The sequence below is a fragment of the Tupaia chinensis genome, unplaced genomic scaffold (assembly GCF_000334495.1).
Source record: "Tupaia chinensis unplaced genomic scaffold, TupChi_1.0 Scaffold139943_1, whole genome shotgun sequence".
NCBI lineage: Eukaryota > Metazoa > Chordata > Mammalia > Scandentia > Tupaiidae > Tupaia > Tupaia belangeri.
This window is the reverse complement of record NW_006199822.1, coordinates 2530127-2557298: the sequence shown is the minus strand read 5'-3', so window position 1 is coordinate 2557298 and position 27172 is coordinate 2530127. Positions and strand designations below refer to the sequence as shown.

Sequence of the window (27172 nt, the reverse complement as noted above, 5' to 3'; positions counted from 1 at the left end):
AGAAAGGAAAGGGTATCAGATTTTGACATTTTTATTGTCTGTTAAGATAGTTAAGTAATTTTTATTTTTTATTCTGTTCTACCAATATGATATATTACATTGATTGATTTTCATGTATTGAACTAATATTGTCTTCCTATTTGGTTACAATGTGTAATTCTTTGGATTGAGTTTAATACTATTTTGTTAGGATTTAAGCATCTAAATCCATAAGAGATACTGCACTGTAGTTTCCATTTCTTAAGATGTTGTCTGGGGAGAAGCTGTCTTTCCCCACTCACTGCACCATCTGGACATCCACCTCAGCCTTGCTGCACGGAGGGCTTTTTGTGGCTGGGAGCGGGTGCTACAGAGCTTGGCTTAGCCCCTCTCCCACACACCTTTGAAGTCTCAGGTGTATTAACTGGAATTTGGACAAGCCCACCTTTCCTGCTTCCCTGCCATTGGGACATGCACCTCAGCTACAGGCCTGACTACACTGAATGCCTGGATGCACTAAGCAGCAGGGACACTGAGCTGCAGAGAGACTGTGACTCATCTCCTGCCACATGCCTCTGAATTCTAAGACTTCAGTGTTTCCTGGAGCATGCAGCATACAACCCCTTCTGTCTTCCTCACTTGAAGCTCAGCAGCTTAGCCTCAGGAACACCTGTTCTCTAGATACTGGGAGAACTTTGAATTATATAGGTTCAGGGACAATAGTGCAGGTTGCTAGGTGAACATCAGGAAGGTAGACCAGCAGAGAGATCGATGATCCTGCTCGCCTCTGAACACTCAGAATTAACTTGAAGAACTTACAGAGAAACGTATAATTTAGCTGATGATTAGAAATCATTGCAGAGGCACAAGAAGTATGAGAAACCAAGAAAATATCTCTTCCCCAAGGGAAAACATCAATTCCTCATCATCCACAGATAACACTTATGGAACTCATGGAAATGTCAGATAAACAATTCCGAATATTTATAATGACAAAACTAAATGAGATGCAAGAGAAAAGAGACAATGAGCTCCGGGAGATGAGAAAGTTCTTTCACTATTTGAAAGAAGAAATAGACGCCATAAAAAAGGAATCAAACAGATTTCTTAGAGATGAAGTCAGTGATACAGTAAATAAAAACCTCCCTTGAAAGTCTTAAAAGCAGATTAGATCACACAGAAGATTGAATCTCTGATGTAGAAAACAAAAACTCTGACCTAAAAAAAAAAATTACCAAAAATACTGAGAAAATAACCAAGAAGAATGACAATATACAAGAAATACTAGGTACTATTAAGCACCCAAACATTTGAATAATTGGTATGCCAGAAAGTGAAGAAAATAATAAGGGCATTGATCATCTATTCCATGAAATCCTGGAAGAAAACGTTCTAAACCTAGACAAGCATCCCAATATGCAGACCCAAGAAATACAAAGGACCTCACATAGAATCAGCCCAAAAAGATCTTCTCCAAGACGCATCATAGCCAGATTGATCAAAACCACAGACAAAGGCAAGATATTAAAATCAGCAAGGGGACCAGTAGTTAGCATAATGGCTATGTCACTGGACTCCCATGTAGTCAACCGTGGTTCAAGTCCTGGACCCAGTGGCTTAAAACTCATGCCTGGCGCATGTGCATGTGTGCCCAGTATCCCGAGAGGAGAATAGAGGAGAAGGGATTGTAGCGTGTCCATCCCCCCCAGGTGGTGATTTCTCGCTTCCTGTTTCTCTGTCTCTCTCTGTCTGTCTGGTGAGCGCACACACCCTATAGCAAAAAAAACTCTCAAAAAAAAAAATCAGCAAGAAAAAAAATGTCAAATTACTTACAGAGGTTATCCCATCAAGTTAACAGTGACCTCTCATCGGAAATAATGCAAGTGAGGAAAGAATGGGGAAATATATTCAAAGTGTTAAATGAAAAACAATTTCAACCAAGATTATTATACCAGCAAGATTATCATTCACATGGGAAGAAAAGATAAAACATTCTCAGATAAACAAAAGCCTGATAGAATTTACCAACTCTAGACCAGCTCTCCCAAGAAGTTCTGAAGGGAGTGTAATACCAGGAAAACTAAAATCAGACAGAGAAATAATAGAACAAGAGAATGGCTAACTTAATTGATAGGAACAAGTCTGGAAATATCAATAATATGTTACTCAAATTCTTCGATCAAGAGACACACTGACTGAAGACACATTCAGACAGACAGACTGACTGACTGAATGGATAGAAAAACAGAAACCCTCTATCTGTGGCCTACAAGAAACGCATCCCATAGATAAAGACATACATAGTTTAAAAGTAAAGGGCTTGAAAAAGGTATTCCATGCAAACACAAATCTAAAAAGGGCTGGAATCACAATACTAATTTCAGACACAAAGGCTTTAAGATAAAAACTAAAAAGAGACAAAGAAGGACCTTGTATAGCAGTAAAAGGACTAATTCATCAAGAAGACATAATGCTTATCAATATCTATGGACCCAACTCAAGAGCACCCAACTGTATGAAGGAAAGATTGCTAAATCTAGAAAGGAGAGATAGGTTGCAACACAATAATCACTGGGGATCTCAATATCCCATTATCTCTGTTGGACAGATCTTCTAGGAAAAGAATAAGCAAAAAGATACTGGATCTAAACGATTCCATAAGTCAAATGGACTTGACAGACATTTATAGAACTTCCCACACTAAAACTACAAAATATGCATTTTTCTCAACCCCACATGGAACCTTTTCAAAGACTGACCATAGGGTAGTGTACAAATCAAGCCTTTACAGATCCAAAATTACAGAAACTGTATCCGGCATCTTCTCTGACCATGATGGAATTAAACTTGGTATTAATTTCAGGAAAATTCTCGAAAATACACAAACACATGGAAACTAAACAACCTATTTCTGAATGACTTCCCAACTACTGAAGAAATTAAGACTGATATCAAAAGATTTATGGAAACAAATGATAAGGAGTACACAAGTTTCCATAATCTGTGGGACACAGCAAAAGCAGTCAAAAGAGGGAAACCCATAGCAATTAGTGTGCATTAAAAAAAGATGGAAAGATGGCAAATAGACAACATAACATCATGCCTCAGGGAAATGGAAAAACAAAACAAAACAAATCCAAAAAAAGGCCAGGAGAAAGAAGTAATAGAAATTCAAGCAGAAATAAATGAAATAGAAAATAAACTATACAGAAAGTAAATGAAGACAAAAGCTCATTCTTTGAAAAGATAAACAAGACTGATTAAGAAGAAGAGAGAAAGGAGCCAGATACACCAAATTCACAATAAATTAGGCAGTATTACAACAGATACAATAGAAGTACAAAATGTCACTAGAGGATACTATGAGCAACTCTACACCAACAAAAGAGAGAACCTGGTTGAGAAGGACAAATTCCTGGACACGTATTATACCAGGTTTGAATCAGGAGAACACGGAAAGCCTGAATAGACCCACAACAAGCAATGAGATTGAACCAGTAATAAATAAACTCCCAACAGAGAAAGCTTCTAAATTCTACAAAACTTTTAAAGAAGCGTTAACCTCATTCTACTCAAACTATTTCTAAACATATATTTAAAAAAAAAGGAATCCTCCCAAATTCATTTTATGAAGTCTTCATCATCCTCATTCCCAAAACAGATAAAGACATGATGAAAAAGGAAAACTACAGACTAATATCTCTGATTAATATAGTTGTAAAAATTCTCAAGATACTTGCAAATTGTATCCAAAAACATATAAAAATGATTATTCATCATAACCAGGTAGGCTTTATTCCAAGGATACAAGGGTGGTTCAACATATAGAAAATCATATATGTAATACACCAAATTATCAGAAAGAAAGATAAAACTATATGATCATTTCAATCAATGCAGAAAAAGCATTTGACAAAATACAGCATTCCTTCATGACTAAGACTCTTAGCAAAATTGGCATATAATGGACATTTCTCACCACAGTAAAAGCCATATATGAAAAACCTATAGCTAACATTATACTGAAAAGTTATACTAGACAAGGCTGCCCACATTCTCCACTTTCTTTCAGTGTAGTGCTGGAAGTCTTAACCAATGCAATCAGAAAAGAGAATAGTATAAAAGGCATTCAAATAAAGAAAGAAGAGTTGAAAATATCTTTATTTCCAGATGGCATGATGGTATACATAGAAGATCCAAACATATCCATGAAAACACTGTTCAAAGTAATAAATAAATACAGTAAAGTGGCAGAACACAAAAATAAACATCCAAAAATCAATAGCATTTTTATATATGAACAAGTTGACTGAGGTAGAAATGAAGAAAATAATCCCTTTTACCATAGTTATGAAAAGTGTAAGATACCAAGGGATAGGGAACCAGCAGTTGGCGTAATGGTTATGTTGCTGGACTCCCACGTAGTCAACCACGCTTCGCGTCCCGGACCCGGTGGCTAAAAACTCACGCCGGGCACGTGTGCGTGCATGCCCAAGATCCCGAGAGGAGAATGGAGGAGAAGGGATTGCGGCGTGTCCATCCCCCCTGGGGGTTGATTTCTCGCTTTCTATCTCTATGTCTCTCTCTGTCTGTCTGGCGAGCACACGCGCCCTATAGCAAAAAACTTCTCCAAAAAAAAAAAAAAAGATACCAAGGGATAAACCTAACCAAGGAAGTCAAAGACCTTTACAAGGAAAACTATGAACATCTTTAAAAAGATACTGAAAATGACACAAAAAAGTAGAACATCTCACGTTCCTGAATTGGAAGAACTAATATAATCAAGGCAATTCTACCCAAATTAATCTATATATTTAATGCAATTCCAATGAAATTACCAGAGACATTCTTCACAGATCTAGAAAAGACAATCATAGAATTTGTCTGGAATTGGGACCAGCAGTTGGCGTAATGGCTATGTTGCTGGACTCCCATGTAGTCGACTGCGGTTTGAGTCCCGGACCCGGTGGCTTAAACTCATGGCGGGTGCATGTGTGTGCATGCCCAAGATTCCAAGAGGAGAATGGAGGAGAAGGGATTGCAGCGTGGCCATTCCCCCAGGGGGTGATTTCTCACCTTCTGTCTCTCTGTCTGTCTCTGTCTCTCTGGTAAGCACATATGCCCTGTAACAAAATCCTCTCCAAAAGAAAAAGAATTTGTTTGGAATTATAAAAGAGCCCACATTGCCAATGTCATCTTGCTCAAGAAGAGTGGAGTTAGCAGCGTCTCACTCCCTGACCCCAAAATATATTATGAAGTTGTTGTGATAATCAAACAGGATGGTATTGGCAGAAGACCAGACAGATGGAACAATGCACAAGAACAGACAGATGGACCAATGGAACAGGATAGAGACCCCAGAAATAAACCCCAAAACATACAGCCAACTGACTTTTGACAAAGAATATCAGTCAACCCAGTGGAAAAAGGAAAACCTCTTTAGCAAATAGTGCTGGGATAACTGGAGATCCACCTGCAGAAAGATGAAACTGGACCCCCATCTTTCACCATTAACAAAAATCAACTCAAAATGAATCAAAGATCTAAACCTAAGACCACAAACTATAAAACTACTGATGGAAAACATTGAGGAAACTCTGGGACACACTGAGCTAGGCAAAGACTTCTTTAATAGGACCCCCTCAAAGCACAGACAATAATAACAAAAATAGACAAGTAGGATTACATCAGATTAAGAAGTTTCTGGAAAGAAAAGAGACAGTGATTAATATGAATTGACCACCCTTGGAATGAGAGAATATTTATGTAAACTATGCCTCAGATAAGAGACTGATAACCAGAATATACAGGGAACTCAAGCAGCTTACCCAAAAAAAAAAAAAAAAAAAAAAAGATTAACCCAATTAAAAGATAGGAAAACAAGCTAAACAAAAAACTCTCTAAGGAAAACAGGAACAGCTAAAAATCATATGAGGAAATGCTTAATATCCCTCATAAGAGAGGGATGATTAAAACCGCAATGAAATGCTACCTAACCTCTGTCAGAATGTGAAGATTAAAAATACAAAAAATGATAAAGTGTTGATAGGGTTGTGGTAAAAATATAACTCTCCTGTACTGTTGGTGGAAATGTAAATTGGTCCAGCCATGGTGGAAAACAATATCGAGGTTCCTCAAAGACCTATAAATAGAACTACCATATGATCTAGCAGTTCCACTCCTGGGTATCTACTCAAAGGACAGGAGAGTGCTCAGTTGGAAAAGTGATTGCACAATTATGTTTATTGCAGCATTATTCACAATTGCTTAAACATGGAACGAACCCAAATGTTCAAAAACAGATGAAGGATTGAAAAAGTATGGCACATATACTCCATGAAATACTATTCAGGAAAAAAAAAAAAAAAAAAAAAAACACAATGGCATTTGATAGAAAGTGGGCAAATATGAAAGATTTATTGCTGAGGGAAGCCAGTCAGGCTATGAAAGAAAGACACTGTATGTCTTCACGTAACATATACTGACTGTCCGCACTCTACGATAGAGTCTGAAAGATTGAAGGACATAATAGTATTAAAAATCCTTATAGACACTGGAGACAGTGTGGAAGGAGGGTGGGATAGGGGAAGAGTGTAGGGAAAAAAATAAGGGAGAAAAAAATAGAGAAGTAAGACATTCGTGGGAGACAGAAATGGTTTATTACCTGTTGATGATAATGCGTATAGTGTTCTAAACTGGACTGGTCTGACATGTATTTTATGTTGGGTAAATTCTCTTTACAAACTAAATAATGTATAGTGATTGAATGTATAAAGGAATAATAATAATAATTAAAGATGTCTAGTTTTGTATAATAATATGAGATTTATAGAATGAGTTGAAAAGTATTACTTCCTCCTCTAGTTTTTTGGAAGAGTTTGTGAGTATTGTACTTTCTTTAATGTTTAATAGTATTTATCTATGAAACTATTGGGTCATCTGAAAAATCATAACACATTTTGCATTGAAAAACATAGAAAAATAAGATATGACTTTTCCCAATAATCTCTTTATTTGCTGTAGGTCTACTCAGATTTTCCATTTCTTTTTAACCACCTTCAAAATATTTTCAGGGTACTTGATAATTTTTCTACTTTCATTCTAGTTTTTAGTAATTTGAGTTTTTCTTATTTTTCCTGGTTAATCTATCTAAAGTCAGTATTATTGATCTCTTCAAAGAACTAAATTTTGCTTTTGTTGATATTTTAATATTATATTCCTGTTCTTTATTAATCTCAGTTATAATCTTGAATATAATCTTATGTTCTTTCTACTTGTGCTTTAGACTTAATTTGCTCTTTTTCCAATTTCTTTTGGTGGAATATTAGGTTATTAATGCATGATTTCCTTTTTATAATGTAAGCATTTACAGCTATAAATTTCCCTATATGCACTATCTTACTTGAATCCTGTAATTTTAGGTATGCTGTAGTTGTTTTTGTTCTTCTTGAAATACTTTATTTTTCCTCTTATTTCTTTTCTATTTTTTTCCCTTTTTTTTTTTGATAGGCAGTTTTAATGATACATTTCTCTCCACATAGATGACTACAGAGACTTTTAAACTATAATCCAAGAATGTACAACCATGTGACACAAACTAATTAGCCGGATCTAAAATCAACTGGCTTCTGTTTCAGAACTTTCTTGTTGCAGGCTTTCTTCTCTCTAGAATAACCATAATTTCACATGATAACAGTTACCATGGAGGACCCAGAAACAGTCTTTTAGCTAAAAGTAAAATCAAAGAATTAGCAAGTAGTTGGTGGAAACAGGATGTTTAGTGCTCTTCATTGCTTTTGCTCTCTTCATCCCTCTTTTCTAGCCCATCCCTGTTAGCTCTCGATAGGTTTGAATAAACCCTCTGACATTTATTCACTTCTTTGAAGCTCACTACAGTGCTCATCTTCATCTTCTCATCAGTAACTCTCACATGTTATGTAAGGGCTCAAAGCCCTCCATAGAACGAACCTTGGAATGGGTCTAATTCAATCATCATATTTCTTCAAGGTGATAAACATGCTGCTCAACAAACAGCCCTCTGGAAGATCCTTGTCAGCTCTGTCAGTAACCGTTGGCTTTCCAGCAACACCATCTCTAATCTCAAAGTAGCTTCTTTCCTTTCTTTCTTCTTTTTCTTTTTTAATTTTACCAGACATGGACTGCCCAGAGAAACAGGGGTAAGGGAAGTAAGAAAGCACCCCTCCATGAGAAGTGGTCATGCCATAGTCCCTTCTCCATTTCTCTCTCCTTTTGGGATTCTGGGCATGTATGCACACATACACTCTCAGCGTGTTTCTAAAGCCACCAGGTCTGGGGCTTGAACTGCCCTGTTGGCGATGTGGGATCTAGCTGCCTTAATTGCCATGTCGTAGGCTGGCCTTAAAAATATTTCTAATTGTGATTTTTTATTTGACTCATTGGTTATTTAGGAAATGTGTTTTTTTTTTAATTTCTGTATTTATTTTTATTTCTAAATTTCTTTTGTAATTAATGATTTTATTCCATTGTGATCACAGAACATTGTGTAATTTTTTTTTCCCTTTTAAATTTATTGAGAGTTGTTTTATGGTCTACCTGGAGAATGCTTCATGTATACTTGGGAAGAATGTATATTCTGCTACTAAGTGAAATGGTGTATGGATTTCTGTTAGAGCTAGTTGGTTTATAATGAAATTCAAGTCTTCTATTTCCTCTTTGACCTTCTACTTTTTTTACTGTGGGGTATTGTGGTTGGCCCATAGTCTAGTAGTTAAGGGGGCCAGATTCTACCTGGCTGACTGCGATTTAAATCCTGAACCTGATGGCTTGTAAAACACAGTAGTTTGGAACTCACACTTGGGATATTTGTCATCTGCACAGGACAGTCTAATCCTTCATGCCTTGTCCCTTTAAGAGGTTAAATTTATAGTCTGAAGGATGATCTGTGGACACTTTCTCAGAATTAGTAGATCACTGTTTAAGGTGAAGGATCACCACCTAATTTAAAGCCAGACTTTTTTCTTTCATTTTTACCTATAGATATAACTGTTGTGCATCTCCATTTTTATTTTTCACTTTGTCTCCTGTTCCTTTTTCTGTGTTCTCCAAATCAAAAAATGCACACCATCCATCCAGTTTCTTGTCTGGAGTTTTCTCTGTTCAAGGGGAGGATAATAAACTAAATAGAGTAGGTCCCTTGTAGCTTACACTTTACACTATAAGGGCAGCCCCTATCTGTCCACCATTGTATTCCCAGTGTCTGGTGTGGAGCCAGGCACACATTTATAATAGATATCTGCAGAATGAGAAGATGAAAAAACATGCCAAATGTGTGTGCATGCATGCCCAAAATTGATAAAATGGAGAGGTGAAGGAGAAAGCACTACAGTGTGGCCACTTCCCATTGGGGGATGCTTTCTCCCTCCCTCTTTCTTTTTTTTTGCTCTCTCTGTTTCTGGTAAGCTCACATACCCTCTGGCAATAAGAAAAAAAAAAGGCAAGAAAGTGGGTTATTGAAGTCTTCAGCTATTATTGCCAACTTGCCTATTTCTTCAATTGTTAGATTTTGCATCATATATTTTGAGGTTGTGTTATTAGGTACTTGTATGTTTATAATTGTTTTATCTTCTTCATGGATTGCCCCTTTTATAATTAAATGTTCTTCCTTGTCTCTGGTAATATTTTTTATCTTCACATGTGTTTTATTTAATGTGAGCAGTCATTTCAGCTCTCTTTGGTTTAGTATTTGCAAGGTATATCTTTTCTTTTACTTTTAACCTATTTGCATCTTTAAGTCTAAAGTATCTTTGTTTATGTTGGACCATTTTTTTAAATCCATTCTGCCGATCTTTGTCTTTTAATTAGAGCCTTTTGTCTATATAATATAATTACTGATAAGGTAAATGTCCCTCAATATGGATTTTCCTATTTTCTTCTTCTTGGTTAGGTTTAAATGATGCCTTTTTAGAAAGATATAAATCATGTTTTATTCTTCTCTAACATAGCAGGAGCTACATCTTGTCAATTTGTCCCATTATTGATGGTTTTAACTTTGATTGTTGATTTAAGTGTGATATCTGTTAGATTTCTCCACTGAAAGAGGTCATTTTCTTTTCACTTGCAATTAATAAATGATTTGTACAAAACTGCTTTGAAGCTAAATTTCCTCAATAAATTTTCACTCCGTGGTTTTAGCATCTATCGATTCATTAATGTAAAGTCTTTTCCTTAACTTGGGGAAACAACTATTACTCCAACATAATCTTCCTCACCATTTTGCACACAGAAATAAACTTTATTTTCCAGTGTCCATTGACTAAGTTATTTCCGCCAACTAATAATTAACTGGTTCGTCAGATGGTTAAACTCTTTGGTGGACAAACAGGAAAGAGCTCAATTTTTATCCAGCCACTGACTTTAGACATCATCTGTCAGATTTTTCTCCCTTTTCCTTCAATTCCCTGGAAGATTCTGTAATTTTCCTAGTAACTTTCAGTTATTATAACTATATCAGTTTCTTAAAGTATTTACTTTGTTAAGGAATTATTTTTATTTTCATTATATTTTTTTTAATTTGACCAGAGAGAGAGGGAGAAAGAAAAAGCAAGCCGCCAGGTCCAGTACTCAAACTGTGGTCGACCCTGTGGGAGTACAGTGCCTCTCCCTTTTCCTTCAATTCCCTGGAAGATTCTGTAATTTTCCTAGTAACTTTCAGTTATTATAACTATATCAGTTTCTTAAAGTATTTACTTTGTTAAGGAATTATTTTTATTTTCATTATATTTTTTTTAATTTGACCAGAGAGAGAGGGAGAAAGAAAAAGCAAGCCGCCAGGTCCAGTACTCAAACTGTGGTCGACCCTGTGGGAGTACAGTGCCTTAACCACCATGCCACTTGCTGGCCCTGTGTTAAGGTATTTATTAAAAGGGGGGAGGGAAGGGTAGTGGCTTTTAAAACTTCAATCTTGCTTCCACTTAGCAGTTTCTTTCTCCCTCAGAGCTGAGCCATGGCTCAGGACCTGTATTGTAATGGGTAGAGAATAGTTTATTACTTAATATCTTCCTCTGCCACTCAGGTTACTTAAAAAAAAAGGAGAAGTGGGGATTAAAAGGAAGGAGATAAAGTGCTATAGTGTAACATCTTTCCCATTGAAATCTTTTTGTCAAATATTATGTCCAGATATACTGTCTTCAATGAGGCCTACTTATAGGTTCTTTGAAAACTTCATGGAAATTTTGATACTATAGAATTCTCTGGCAAGGGAATTACTATCTCCAGCAGTCCCCTTGGAACCTCACCTGAAGCCTCTATCCCATACTTCATATTTTCTTTATGCTTGGTTTCCTACCCCTCATACTGCCTTTTTTTTTTTTTTTTTTTGGGGGGGGGCATTTTTCCATATATACCAGGTGTGGGAGGTTTTCGCTATAGAGCACGTGCGCTCGCCAGACAGACAAAGAGAGAGGCAGAAAGCGAGAAATCACCCCCCAGGGGGGATGGTCACGCCGCAATCCCTTCTCCTCCATTCTCCTCTCGGGATCTTGGGCACGCACACACACGCGCCCGGCGTGAATTTTAAGCCACCGGGTCTGGGACACGAACCATGGTCGACTACGTGGGAGTCCAGCGACATAGCCATTACGCTAACTGCTGGTTCCCGCCTCATACTACTTTTCTTCGAAGATAGCCTTCAGAACAGGCAGACTATATTCTAGATACACACACACATATACATACATATATACATACATATATGAGCCCAAGGGAAACTCAAGTACAAGCCACTGCATTATTACATGATGACTATGGACCTTTGGAATTCTTCAGGAAGAATAATTTTACTATGGAGTAAGAAGAAAACAAAGCATTCCCCTTGGACCTAGGACTCATTACCTCAGTGACTTTTTTTAACTATGCGTAAGATAAAGGTAGATAGAGAGATGATCTCAGGACCAGGTTGGCTACTATTTGATAAACTGTTGAAAGAGGAGACTATGTTTTCTTGTCATGCCAGCAGCTACTTGGGATTTGAGTAAAATTCTGAGTCTACGGTTAAAAGTCTCATTTAGCATTCTGTTTATAAGAATAAAACAATTACAATATCTTCTAAATATAGAATTTGTCATTACATAGTTATAATCACTTGTTTATATAAAATTGGTGTACTTTTATCCACTCTTTCTTTTTGTCAAACCTTCAGGCCTATCATTCGTGCTTCGTTATTCCTCCTGTTTGGAATACTCTGCTTCCCAGATCTGCACGTTTAAATTTTACTTTATATTCAGTTTTTGTCTTCTCAGGGGCATTCATGTACCATTCAACTTTAAGTAGCCTCTCCAATACCTACTGGTTTTGTTTTAGCACTTAATTTCTTTTTTAAAAAATTATTCACTTAATTTTATTTATTATTATTTCTTAATTTGCCGCACAGCATGTGCAAAGAGAGGAAAGTGAGAAAGCAAAACACCAGGTCTGGAACTTAAACCACAAATTGTCCATGTGGGGGGTCCAGCATCATAGCTACCATGCCACCTGCTGGCCCCAGCACTTAAATTCTCATTTGTTATTCGAATACTCACCTATCTCTGTGTTCAACAATATGTCGCATAAGAACAGAGAACTTGACCGTCTTCTGCACTTCTACAGCTAGCACATACAGCAGGGTCTGGCACATAGTATATATACCCAGTAAATATTTGATACATGAATAAGTGAACATCATGAACTTTTTCTCACAAGTCAGTAAAATGTCTGTGTAAACATTAACCATACAACTCAAAAACAACAAATAAAACAACCCAATCCAAAGGCAAACCAAGGATTTGAATAGATATTTCTCCAAAAATATATAAAAATGATTAATGAGCACATGAAAAGATATACAACATCATTAATCATTTGGAAATATAAATCCAAATCACAATGACAGCTACCTCATACCTGTTAGGATGGCTATTATATCGAGAAACAATAATAACCAATGTTGGCAAAGATATGGAAATATTGGAACCCTTGTGCATTACTGGTGAGGCTATAAAATAGTTTACCCATTGTGAAAAACAGTATAATGGGGGACCAGCAGTTAGCGTAATAGCTATGTTGCTAAACTCCCATGTGGCCAGCTGCAGTTCGAGTCCTGGACCCAATGGCTTGAACTCACGCCAGGTGCATGTGCGTGCGTGCCCAAGATCCTGAGAGTAGAATGGAGAAGAAAGGAGTGCGGCATGGCCAACCCCCCTGGGGGTTGATTTCTCTCTGTCTTTCTGGTGAGCACACAGGCCCTATAGCAAAAACCTCTCTCTAAAAAAAAAAAAAAGTATAATGGTTTATTAAAAAACTAAATGTAGAATTACTATATGATTAGCAATTCAGTTTCTAGATACATGGCTAAGAGGATTGAACACTATGATTCAAACAGATATATGTACACTAGTATTCATGGCAGTATTGTTTACACTAGTAAAGAGGTAGAAACCCAGGTGTCCATGGACAGATAAAAGGACACAAATGTGAGGTGTACATACAATAATAGTATATTCAGCCTTAAAAAAAGAATGAAATTCTGCTACATAAGTCAACATAAATGAACCTTGAAAGCATGCTGAGTGAAATAAACCAGAAAGATACAAAAAGACAGATACAGTATGATTTCACTTATATAAGATGTCTAGAATAGATCAAAATTGTAGAACTACAAGGTAAAGTAATGGTTACCAAGGTCTAAAGGAGGGCTTAATGGAGATTTGATTGTCTATAGCTTCAATTTGGGAAGATAGAAGAAGTTCTGGAAAAGATAGTGCCAATAATTGCACAAGTGTCAATGTACTTAATGCCACTGCATTGTTTCCTTAAAAATGGTTAAAATGAAGCCAGGCATGGTGGCACATGTCTATAAGATCAGTTACTCGAGGCTGAGGCAAGGAGGATCATTAAAAAATTGGTTAAAATGATAACTTTTATGTTATATATATTTTATACAAAAAACTTTAAAAATTAATCTTAATAGCGTCATAACATTCCAGCACTTACGTGTGCTACACTTTCTTTAACGATACTGCTATTGTTCATTTATATGAGTTTAGAGGAGGTTTTTGTTTTGTTTTTTTTTACAATAAAGTGATGATAAAGTGTGAATACATAAAATTATTGCATCAGAGGGTTTATAAAAATGTTTCAAGGTCTCAATTTCTTAATGCCCAACTATTGGATTGTCGGAAAAGTCATGATGCATTTTTGCATAGGAGAAATATGTCATGACTTTTCTGACAACTCAATAATTTCCAGGAAAGTATATTTTTATACCTTTGAAAAGGCCTTTATTTTGCGTAAAGATTCAAATCTGAATTTTCATATAGGAAGATACCTGTATATCTGTACATCAAGTCAACCCTCACCTCCTTATATAATGTAGATATATTTTACCATTCTTTAAGTTATGCACATTTATGTAGCACCTAACTTTTTTAAGCCTCAGGATCAGTGCAAAAAGAAACACTGATTATGTTGAACAAGTTTGCCTAATTTCTGATACACAGCATTGAGCTACACATTGTCGTGTCAAGGTCTAAAGGAGGGCTTAATGGAGATTTGATTGTCTATAGCTTCAATTTGGGAAGATAGAAGAAGTTCTGGAAAAGATAGTGCCAATAATTGCACAAGTGTCAATGTACTTAATGCCACTGCATTGTTTCCTTAAAAATGGTTAAAATGAAGCCAGGCATGGTGGCACATGTCTATAAGATCAGTTACTCGAGGCTGAGGCAAGGAGGATCATTAAAAAATTGGTTAAAATGATAACTTTTATGTTATATATATTTTATACAAAAAACTTTAAAAATTAATCTTAATAGCGTCATAACATTCCAGCACTTACGTGTGCTACACTTTCTTTAACGATACTGCTATTGTTCATTTATATGAGTTTAGAGGAGGTTTTTGTTTTGTTTTTTTTTACAATAAAGTGATGATAAAGTGTGAATACATAAAATTATTGCATCAGAGGGTTTATAAAAATGTTTCAAGGTCTCAATTTCTTAATGCCCAACTATTGGATTGTCGGAAAAGTCATGATGCATTTTTGCATAGGAGAAATATGTCATGACTTTTCTGACAACTCAATAATTTCCAGGAAAGTATATTTTTATACCTTTGAAAAGGCCTTTATTTTGCGTAAAGATTCAAATCTGAATTTTCATATAGGAAGATACCTGTATATCTGTACATCAAGTCAACCCTCACCTCCTTATATAATGTAGATATATTTTACCATTCTTTAAGTTATGCACATTTATGTAGCACCTAACTTTTTTAAGCCTCAGGATCAGTGCAAAAAGAAACACTGATTATGTTGAACAAGTTTGCCTAATTTCTGATACACAGCATTGAGCTACACATTGTCGTGTGGCATAGGTGGGCAAATATTAGAAGAAAGAGAGGTAAATGCTGGGGTCTTACTAAGTTTTTTTAAAATTTTCTTTCTATATTCAAAAAATGATCCTAAAATAAAAATATTGTTATTCCAGAGGAATAAGCTACCTTATGAATCTTGTTTTCTCTTTAACATTGACATCTTGAGCTTAGTTAACAGATGAAATGCTACCTTTTTTCTTATTGTTTCCTTAATATTTGAAGACTGAAAAAAATTTTAAATTTTGTTTGTAAACCACAAAAGTATAAAAATCCATTCCCAGAAATTATTGTTTAGTTGCCCAGCAGGTAAACCTAAGAATCAGTTGTAGTCAAAGTAACCTGTTCCAATTTCTCTGTTCCCAGAAAGGGAAAGGAGGTTTAAATATATGGGAATATGGATTTATTTTTTTAATTTTCAGTAGAAAATGGAATTGTAGTTAAAATTCACTTATAAATGAAAGAACATTTCACTAAGAATTGAGATTTTCTCCACATGTTGGGAGGTGCAGATGGGGTAATATTTGTGCATATATACATTTGTTTCAAGCAGTAATACATTCCCATATATGGCTTAACTGTAAGGCTTCCCCCAAAAAGTACTCTCCAAAATTCTGTTCATAGATACTGAGCCAAGTCCTAGTATGTATCTGTTTGGGGAGTTCAGAATTGCTTTAGAAGTTTTATCATACCACCTTTGGTGAATAATTTTAGAAACTTTATAGATCACACAATTTTAAATATAAAAAGCCAACATGGCTTTTTTGTTTTGTTTTGTTTCTTTAATAACTTTGCTAAAGGGCACATGCACTCCCTGGAGAAAGACAGTAAGAAGGAAAGTAAGAAAGCACCCTCCTTGGGGATGGCCACAATCTTGTCTCTACTGAGATTTTGAGCTCACACATGTAGGTGATGTGTTTTTCAGGCTACCTGGTCCCAGACACCCAACTGTGTAGTCAGCCATGTGGAGTCCAGCCACCTCATCCACACCACCAACTGGCCCCCACTACAGCATCTTGAAGATTCTTGAAGCTATTTTTTATTTGCTTGGGTGTTTTGTTTTGTTTTGTTTTTTAAGATTCTTTTTTTCTCCCATGGGGCATGTATGCTCACCAGAAAAAGACAGACAGAGACAGAGAGAGGGAAAATGAGAAATCATCCCGAAGAAGGGGTGAACAGGCTACAAACCCTCATCCTTCATTATCCCCTCAGGATTTGGAGTACACACACATGAAATGCACTCAGCCTGATTGCCAAGACACCAAATCTGAAACTCTTTAACCAAAGTCAGTCATGTGGGAGTTCGATGCCTTAACCACCATGCCAAATGCTGGTGCTGAAGCTACTTTGTAAATGTTCTCTTTCCTCAATGGTTTGATATGACCACCCTCAAGGCTGAGACAAGAAACAGTAACAAAGGGACTCTTATACACAGCCATCTCATTGATGAATTAGAGCTATATATTTTTGAGCTTGAGTTTAGAGTGATTTTATTTTATTTTTGAGGGGTTTTTGCTGTAGAACATGTGTGCTCACCAAAAACACAGAGAGAGACAGAGAGACAGAAAGCAAGATATCACCCCCTGGGGGATGGCTGCGCCACAATCCCTTCTCCTCCATTCTCCTCTCGAGATCTTGGGCATGCACACACACACACCCGGCATGAGTTTAAGCTGCTGGGTCTGAGACTCAAACTGCAGTCAACTACATGGGAGTCCAGCGACATAGCCATTACACCAACTGCTAATCCCTAGAGTGATTTTATTTTTGTTCTTATAAAAATTTCTTGTTGTTTTATGCTTATTACAAATAGTCAAAACACCATCAACTTTTCATTAGCATGACTTTCTAATTTGAATTTCATGTTCTTAATGATTTGGTCAGGTATTCTACATTTATAAATACTTAGTAGAAAGAAGTAGGGTACTTTTATATCTGATCCATGGTAATTAAACCCAAATTTAATACACAAAAATTACTTCTCTCCTTCACAGCTAGTGTTAGTCAAAGGTTTCAGAGACTACACCATGCAGTAGTTTGAAAGATGAGAAAGTCCAGACCAAGTTGCAAAGGAGTTGTGTGTTCTGAAAGTATTCAAAGCTCTAAAATAGCAGACAAAAAGATTGGTACTTCTACATTTTAAATTAGGCCATTTAGTCACTCTCATTCTCTCAGAAAGAATATGTCAGGTCAGAGTAGAGGAGGTAGGTAATCGACCACAGTAATAATGAAGTAACCATCTCCACCACTGAAGTCTAAACTAGAATAATTAGTGTTTGAGTATATCGGTAAGTAGGAAACTGAAAGAATAGTTTGGTGTTGAGGTGATATAAAGGATAGATAACTTGTGAATAAAATTATACTTCAGAAAACCAATACTAACTAGAATAGGTGAACTTTACTCACCTTCTGGGTATTCAAGAAATGTTAAAATGGGAAGAAAGAATATAATATTGGCTTATCGTAAAAGTCAAGATGTATTTTTCTATCCAAAAATGTTGTCATGAATTTTCCGATGACCCAGTAGGTTTCTGAGGGAGAAAGGGGAGTGCTGGTCATTTGGAAAAAGTATTTACTTATAATATGCCTCACCATAATTAAGGACTTAATTTAGGACTCTGCTTCTAGATGAGTATATTTCAGTTTCAAAATGATTTTTTTAAGTGTTTTTTCAGGGCCGGCAGGTGGCGTGGTGGTGAAGGAGCTGGACTCCCACGTGGGTGACTATGGTTAGAGTCTTGAACCTAGCAGCTTGCTTTTTTACTTTCTGTCTGTCTCTCATCAAATTTAAAAAATAGTAACAAATAAAATTAAATAAATAGCTCTTATTTTCTGGGTACAGATTTTATATTAGGGTGTGCCTCTTAAAGTTTGCCTCTTTTTTTTTTTTTTTCCTCCCCTTTTTAGAGGTTTTTTTGCTTTAAAGCACGTGTGCCCCCCAAAAAAAAAAGAAAGCACGTGTGCTCACCAGAAAGACAGAGAAATAGAAAACAAGAAATCACCCCCCAGGGGGGATGGCCATGCCACAATCCCTTCTCCTCCATTCTCCTCTCGGGATCTTGGACATGCACGCACACACGCCTGGCGTGAGTTTAAGCCATCGGTTCCGGGCTGCAGTCAACTACATGGGAGTCCAACAACATAGCCATTACGCTAACTGCTGGTCCCTGAAGTATTCTTCTAAATTAGGGTTCAGAAAACATTTTCTACTCAAGGGTCATGTAGTAAATATTTTAGGCTTTGTAGGCCAGGCAGTCTGTCACAACTTTTTCACCATTTTAACGGAGAAAAATAAAACTACACACAATACATAAATGCATGGATGTAACTTTATCAGATATTATTTATAAAAATAGGAAGCAGGTCAGATTTGGCCACAGATAAGCTGACCTTTCTCCTAAATGGAAATACATTAAGCTATCCTGTATTTTAGCATGTTTTTTTATACGCTGCAATTTTGTAATTCTCAACCTTATTTTACTTAGTTACTTCACGAAAACCAAGGGAAGATGAAAAAGATGGTCAGGCATATAAGTTTGTGTCACGATCTGAAATGGAAGCAGATATTAAAGCTGGAAAGTATTTGGAACATGGAGAATATGAAGGAAATCTCTATGGAACCAAGATTGATTCTATCCTTGAAGTTGTCCAAACTGGACGGACTTGCATTTTGGATGTCAACCCACAGGTAAGCTGCGTGGACTCCACTGTGTTCATTTGTTTGTTTGTTTACATTTCCATCATAGTTTTTATGTGTGCAGGAGGAAGAGGTATTTGTTAGTTTGTTTTTTCAGGGTACGAAGGTTGCCTTTTCCCTCTATTACCTTTTGAAGATAGAGAATCTTAATATGTATCTCGCAAGTTAAATCTCTGATCAATCATGCCACAGAGACTTGGATAGCAAATTAAAAACATGAGATTTGATCAGAGGTAGAAATTTAGTATTTATTTATTTACTCAACTAATATATAAATAGATGTGTTAGGAAATTCATTTTAAACTCAAGACTGAAATATAAAGAATAAAAATTGAAAGCACTTTCCTTGCCACCTGATACATACAAATAGACACACACACACAGGCATACACAGAAAACATTCATTCTCATTCCATGTCTCTCACCTACCCCTTCCTACCCTACTACACTCAGCCCAACCTCATTTCTCTATTGGAACATAAACATTTTTGAAAGTTCGGTATATATCTTTCTAGTCATTTTAGTATACCTTAAATACAAATATATGTAATGTTATGAATTTTCTACTTTTGTTGTTGTTTCTTCTTACATAAGTGGAGAACTTCTTTACAAATTCTTAAGTTCTTTTTTTTTTTTAATTAAACAGTATTTCTTGAAGACCTTTTCGTGTGAGTTACTATAGATACTTTTTATTCTTTATAGTTGCTACTTAGTATTTCCTGGTAGTGATGTATATTCATTTATTTAACCATTCTATAATTCATCAAGGTTATGTACTTTTTCAATATTAACATAGAATGATGATTTTTTTCATCATTTAAGTTTTATACTTTACTCTGTTCAAGAAACACAAAGAAGAATAAGATTGAAGTCAGAACAAAATTAATGGTTCACTATTTCAGGAAAGTACTATAAGGAGTAGAAGGGCAGAAAGGGGACAGATATTCAATTATGTCTTTAATCCTTAGGAAGAGGGTTGCTAGACTTCAGTTTACACTATAGGGTAGCATAATTCAAGGTCTAATACTGTTGGTTTACAATTTCTCTCCTATGCAGGCACTGAAGGTGTTGCGGACATCCGAGTTCATGCCCTATGTGGTATTTATTGCTGCTCCAGAGCTAGAGACATTACGTGCCATGCATAAGGCTGTAGTGGATGCAGGAATCACTACCAAGCTTTTGACGGTGAGCATTTCTTGTTACTTTTCAGCATAGTTTTTCTCCTACGTTTTCTCTCTTCTTTTGAGTATGTTCAATTCCACCTAATCATACTTTTTTTTTTTTTTTTTTTTTTTTGGGGGGTTTTTTTTTTTTTTTTTTTTCTTGAGAGGTTTTTGCTATAGGGCACGTGCGCTCGCCAGAGAGACAGAAAGCCAGAAATCACCCCCTCCGAGGGGATGGCCACGCTGCAATCCCTACTCTTCATTTTCCTCTTGGGATCTTGGGCACGCACACACACGCACCCAGTGTGAGTTTAAGCCATCAGGTTCGGGACTCAAACTGCGGTCGACTACGTGGGAATTCAGCGACATAGCTATTACGCTAACTCCTGGTTCCCCCAATCATACTTCTGAAACAACCATCCTCTATAAGGTATTATACAATAGAATAGAAATTCACTTACTAGATGCAGGTGATTTGGAACAGTGTTGCTTTTACTTAAAAAATCTTTGTTCATTTTATTTTAAAACAGTATTTCTTTGTAATATAAAATGGGCAAATATTAAAATATACATATTAATCCCACCCCTTCATTTTACAAATAAGGTAACTGGGACCCAAGACCTATGGTTATTACTGGTTGAGCTAGGTGTTCTGAGATTTAGTTTGTTACATGTTTTCTTTTTCTCCCTTTCTCCTTTTTCACCTATGGAAAAGTTAAGATATACAAAGAGGTGAAAAAAGAATTTTCATTTTTTCATCAACAGTTGATTACACAAAGAGATATTTCATACAGGAAAGACAGCATGCAGGCTTGATACAGTCCCTTTATGAGTCAGATTTCAGAATAGTGACTTTGGTCCCTCAGCCTCCAGAAGAAACATGTGACTAAATTACATAGTTTTTTGAGCACGTGGGTTCATACTTATTTGATATGCTCTACTTTATTGTAGTTACTATTATTGCTATTATTATTGTTATTATTTTTATTACTGCTCAAACTATCCCATCTTTGACCAATAAGAGCTTATCTTGATTGACCCTTGAGACATTTTTCCATGCATTGGACAGTGTTAGATAGTTTCCTTGCTATTTGGGATGACAGATGTTCTAGCTTCATTTTGTATGTTTCCTATTAGGCCAGCAACAAGACATTTTTCCAAGATGCATTGGTCCTGTTTAGGGTAAATCATATGTTAAGACCATAATACCAAGAATGCCCTGTTGTTATGGGATCAATTATTGTTTGTACCTATGTAGACAGAGCTAGGATATATATTTTTATGTTTGTGTGTTTGAAAGAAAATATAAATGCCTGCTGCTCTTTCTCAAATTCAAGTTTATAGAGTTTTTACTTTTTGATGTCTCATTTCTTTCTGTTGTATTGATCCCAATTTGCAAATATACTGGAAATGTTAGAATTAGGAGATCATGTAATTGTTCATTTGCTTTCTCCCAGGTACAAACCCAGCAGTGTGAGAGTAAGTGATAACACTGAAGTCAGCAGTGTGGCACTGTGACTAGATCCCCTCTTCTCACCACTCAGTTCTTTTTATTTTTAGGGTGTATCTCACTTAGTATATAGCATCATATCGCTGTGTTTTAGAGACATTTGTAGTACTTCCTTTCTGTACACTTCGTTCTTTCTTTTTGATGTTTAAACTGTGCTGTCCTCAGCTATTAGGAGCCTATTCAGCTTGGCTTCTGGGTCTTTTTTAACACAACCCCAGTAGTCTTTAAAAATTCTTTACTTTGTGATATGACAAGTTGTTCCAGGTTATTGTTACACATTTCCTAGAGCGAGCCATCTTAAAGCCCTGATAGTCTAGGCACTAAGGTTGTGTATCCAACTCAGAGAGACAATATACCTAGGCCTTTTCAAGGGCCAGTGGATAAGAAATGCATTTCTCTTTTTTTTTTTTTTTTTTTTTGAAAACATAGTTCCTCACGAATTCAATTTGATAGTTCCAATTCAACTTTTTTTTTTTTTACTTCTCTGACTTTATATTTGCATTTTTCTCTCTTGTGTTAAAAGTCTTGATTTTTGGGACCAGCAGATGGCGTAATGGCTATGTTGCTGGACTCCCATGTAGTTGACCACAGTTCAAGTCCCAGTCCCAGTGACTTAAAACTCATGCTGGGTGTGCATGTATGTGTGCCCGAGATCCTGAGAGGAGAACAGAGGAGAAGGGATTGTGACATAGCTATCTGCTCTGGAGGTTGATGTCTCACTTTCTGTCTCTCTGGCGAGAAGATGTGCTCTAAAGCAAAAATCTCTCTTAAAAACAAAAATCTTGGTTCTTGATAATATTAACATAATCTCTTTTATATATATGTGTGTGTGTGTGTGTGTGTGTGTATATATATATACATATATATGTATACAAATTATGTATACACACACACAATTTTTTTTTAAAAATGTTTATTTTTATTGAAAGAGAGGAACAAGAACATTTGACAAGAGTCTCATCATACCACAATCCACCCCCTGCTCAACCTTCTAGCCAGCTAGGATCATGGGCACGCCTACAGCATGTTTCAGGTCAACGCTGGCTCCAAACAGTAGTCACCCTGACTCCAGCACTACAGAGCAGCTGGGCCATAGATCTATAATTTCTAAATAAGAATGTTGATATTAACAGTATCATTATTGAAATGTTTTAAGTTTTATGCTTTTATCTAATTGTTCTTAGGATACATCCTACTAGATATTATATCATTCATTTTAAACTCATTGAAATAAGTTGTTCCTTTACAGTTAAGCCACCAACTTGAAACATGGGTTTGCTTATTTTGCTTTAACTTTTAGAGATTGCTCTTTCGTTCCTGTTGAATTTACTTCTGTCATATAATTCTATACAATGCTTTCCTATTTCCAACATACATTTTAAAGTCATCTTTAACTTTTCCCTGTCTTCTCCACTCTGCTGCCTCCTACCCACAGCTAGCCCTTTCCTCTGTTTATATTTTAGTTTAAGTGTATATGTGCACCCTCCTTCCCCATGTCCTACGTAAGAGGTCACTTACCATATGTGATAGTCTGCCTGTATCTTTCACTTAGCAGTGTGTTCTAGAAATCATTCGTTGGCCATAAAGAGGAATTCTTTATTCCTTTTTCTTTTCTTTTTTTTTTTTTTAAACAAATCAGCTTGCTAATGACTATATTAGGTAAGAATTACTTTCAGGTTGAATGGTGCTGTGTTTACATATCCATTTTTATTGTTTCAAACTTACTTAGAAATTTTAGTGAAAGTATTAACTAAAACATAAATATTAGAGTTCCTTGGGCCTAGTTATGAACACACTTCTTTCTCTACGTGTTGTTCCCTTAGGTCTCCCCATCAAAATCATTTATTGGGTTGTCAGGAAAGTCATGACATATGTTTGCATAGAAAAACATAGGAAAATATGCCATAATTTTTCTGACAACCTAATACATACCATTGTTATGCTAATGAATTATGCTGGATAGCTAGCCTGGACCTCAGTTCTGACTTGTGTAACCAGCTATGTACTTTACATATTCACTTGGATGTCTCAAAGGCATCTTAAATGTACCATATACACAGTAGAGCATTTTTCTTCTCCAAAATATCCTACCCTCCCCACCCTCACCCCTCAACTCTGCATCTTCGACAGCTAGAAATCTGAGAGTTATCCCTCTTCATTTTCCTTTCTTCATATCCAGCCCATCAGCTAATCCTGATGATTTTTATCACCAAAATAAGTGTTCAGTTTGGTATCATTTCTGTTTCCTCTGCCACCATCATAATCAGGCAACCCTTTCTTCTGACCTGGATTTCTGCCATTGGTTTTCCTGCTTCCACTCATGTCGTGTCACCTCCCCACTAGAAGTCTTTCCGTCCCTTCTGGATCCTCCATGACCTACCTCCTACTACTACTGCTGTCATCCTCTGTCCATTCTGGTTTTCTCACTGTGTTAAATGGAACAGGGTCATTTCCCTCCTAGATTTTGTATTGCTATTTCCTCTACTTGAAATGTTCTTCCTTCCCCTATACACATGACAACCTCCTTATCTTCCTTTAGTTCTCATCTTAAATGTCATTTACTCAGTGTTTTCCAATAACTCTACTGAAAGTATATCTCTTAAAATTCTTAGTGTCTTGTTTGTTTCTCTTATATACGTAAAATAACTTGAAATTGTTAAGGCTTATTTGCCCTTTTTCCGTCTCCTCCACTAAAGGGTAGGAGCCCTTGTCTGTCTTATTCATTGTTATCTCAAGCAATTCTGAAATATAGTAGACTCTGTAATAGCAACCCGATATACATTTGTAACCTACATAGTGCTATTTTTTAAAAGTCATTCTTTTATGTAAAACTTTACTTGCCCATGTGGAACCCATTACTTGAATGCTCCCACATCATTTCAGAACTAACAACTACTTTATAAAATGTGAGCAGGCCAACACATGGTGGCACAAGCATTAGGGTGATGCCGCATGAGGCTGGGGCCACAAGGAAGGTCAAACTAACCTGAAGAGGCCACATATAGTCGTTTGGGCCTGTAACCGAGCTTGAAAGGAGGCTAACGCTGTCAAAAACACCTTTCTCTCTCTTTCACCAGCTGACACGTGCTCACTCACTTTCTCATTAAAAAGAAAATGAAATTCAGACAATATTGGGACAAAAATGTGTATGTGTGTGTATGTGTGTGTGTGTGTTGGTGGGAGATGGGCAACATATAAAATTAGTCTTCATAATACACTTCTAAGATTTTCTGACTTTCTTAGAGATGGCCAGCTAAATTGTCTTTAAGCTTAACAGTGACTGCAGTTTATGCTCCAGGATTTACCCAAGTTGTGAGATAACAATCTTTCAAAAGCTAAGATATAGTAGAACTAGAAAGCAGTTGCCTGCAATGGTTTTTTGATTACCTTATATTCACCTAAAGATTATTGTTTTTGTTTTTGTTTTTGAGAGGTTTTTGCTATAGGGCGCATGCGCTCGCCAGACAGAGAGAGACAGAGAGACAGAAAGCGAGAAATCACCCCCCGGGGGGATGGTCACACCGCAATCCCTTCTCCTCCATTCTCCTCTCGGGATCTTGGGCACGCACGCACACACACCTGGCATGAGTTTTAAGCCACCGGGTCTGGGACGTGAACTGCGGTCGACTACGTGGGAGTCCAGCGACATAGCCATTACACTAACTGCTGGTCCCCACCTAAAGATTATTGTTAGCATTCTTTTAATTAGGAATCTTGTAGATGGTGTGGTGGTTTCGGCACTGAACTCCCTTATGACAGACTATGGTTTGAGTCCTAGACCTGGCAGCTTGCTTTCTCACTTTCTCTGTCTCTCTCCCCCTACAACAAATTAAATAATAATAAACAAACTTAGAAAAAAAAATTAGTAATCTTGGCCTAATATCAGTGAAACAGAATATGCAAATTACTCATAAATGCAAACATGAAAGCAGATGAAAAGACTAGGATATAAAAAGTTGGCAATGTGTTTTTTATCACTCTATAGATTACATTTTGAAGATTAATACCATAACTAGTATAAACAAAAATTCAACCTACTTATTTCTTATGTTCACTTTTAGTTGAAGTTTGAGCAAATAAATATGTATCGTAATACCAACGTTTTCTTTTAAAACTCAACAGGACTCTGACTTGAAGAAAACAGTGGATGAAAGTGCCCGGATTCAGAGAGCATACAACCACTATTTTGATTTGATCATCATAAATGACAATCTAGACAAAGCCTTTGAGAAACTACAAACTGCCATAGAGAAACTGAGAATGGAGCCACAGTGGGTCCCAATCAGCTGGGTTTACTGATGATTCAATAAGATTAACAATTGAAATAAAACTTTTAAAAAGTGACTACAACAAATAAGCCTTCTACTGAGAAAATACATGTACAGATAGAAGATATCTGCCAAGTCCAGGCATTTTTATTGTGTAGATTAAAATAACAGTACACTATTCTGAATTTTTATATGAAATGTGGTTGGGAAGGTGTACTAATATATAATTTATCTTAATTTTTCTAACTTTTTATGGATACTCTTTCTATTCATATCACATAAAGAAATGCGTTGAAGCATTTATATTTGTTTTGATTTAGTATCCTTGCCTTTTCATCAAAGGAATTTCCAAATCACTCACTCTAACATTGGCCTCACATTTTCACTGTGATAATGAATACTTGAAATCGTTTTGTAAGGCTCTCATTTAATTCAGTATTTAACTATTGAAGGGTCAGCTATTCTTATTAGAAGAAAATAGTAGTTATTGACCTTCCTTCTTCATTAAACTTCTTACAGCAGCAGAATTCTAACATCAGTGCTACAGCTAGTTTACTACTCCTTAAGTCTGGCATCAAAAGTCAGTTCAACACCACATGTGTTCATTATTTCGGAAATGTATGGCTATCCATTCTAATTGGTACCAATATATTAGTTTTCCCCCTTTCATTTCTGTCTTTAGTGAAAAAATGAAGAGCAATACTTTGCACTCTCTTTATGAGGTCATTCTTTTCATTTGTCGCAGTGACAAGCTGATGCTAACTTAACATGTACACAGTAAGCTCTGGGACTGGGGCAAGTTCATGCAGACTGAGAGAGTGCCTTATCCTGTAAAACCTTACAGCAAAATGACACGTAAAGAAAGTTTATTTTCACATGTAAAAATTTAATTGACAAATGGACCTACTACTTTAGTTTTAGGGTTTTTTTTTGTTTTTTGGGTTTTTTTTTTTTTTGTCTTTTAGGATATGGTCAGCAAGTGGATCATGCCTTTGCAAATTTCTGTGATGTTTAAAGATGCTTCTAAATTTGCAATTGGAGGTTTTTCTGAATGAATAATCAATATGCTTTTTAAAATGTGATATGATCGTTGTGGTATTCTATTTGTTGAGAACCAAATCCATTGAATATTCACAAAATTTGAAAATAATTGTCAGCTGTTTTATACTTA

At 36.2% G+C, this 27172-nt stretch overlaps 1 protein-coding gene and 1 pseudogene across 6 annotated transcripts in view; one reads left to right on the top strand and one right to left on the bottom strand.

The window, feature by feature from the left end:
* Positions 1–26087, top strand: part of PALS2 (protein associated with LIN7 2, MAGUK p55 family member) — a 147613-nt gene extending 121526 nt beyond the window's left edge. For all 6 annotated transcript variants that reach the window (XM_006162403.3, XM_006162404.3, XM_027765928.1 and 3 more), the window contains 3 exons: positions 18849–19051; positions 20117–20245; positions 25856–26087. In XM_006162403.3, coding sequence (XP_006162465.1) covers positions 18849–19051; positions 20117–20245; positions 25856–26032 — 509 coding nt within the window. In that variant the 3' untranslated portion in view covers positions 26033–26087. The remainder of the gene's footprint in view (positions 1–18848; positions 19052–20116; positions 20246–25855) is intronic.
* LOC102472223 (signal recognition particle 14 kDa protein-like) lies at positions 7491–8190 on the bottom strand (annotated as a pseudogene).
* Positions 26088–27172: the final 1085 nt, after the last annotated feature.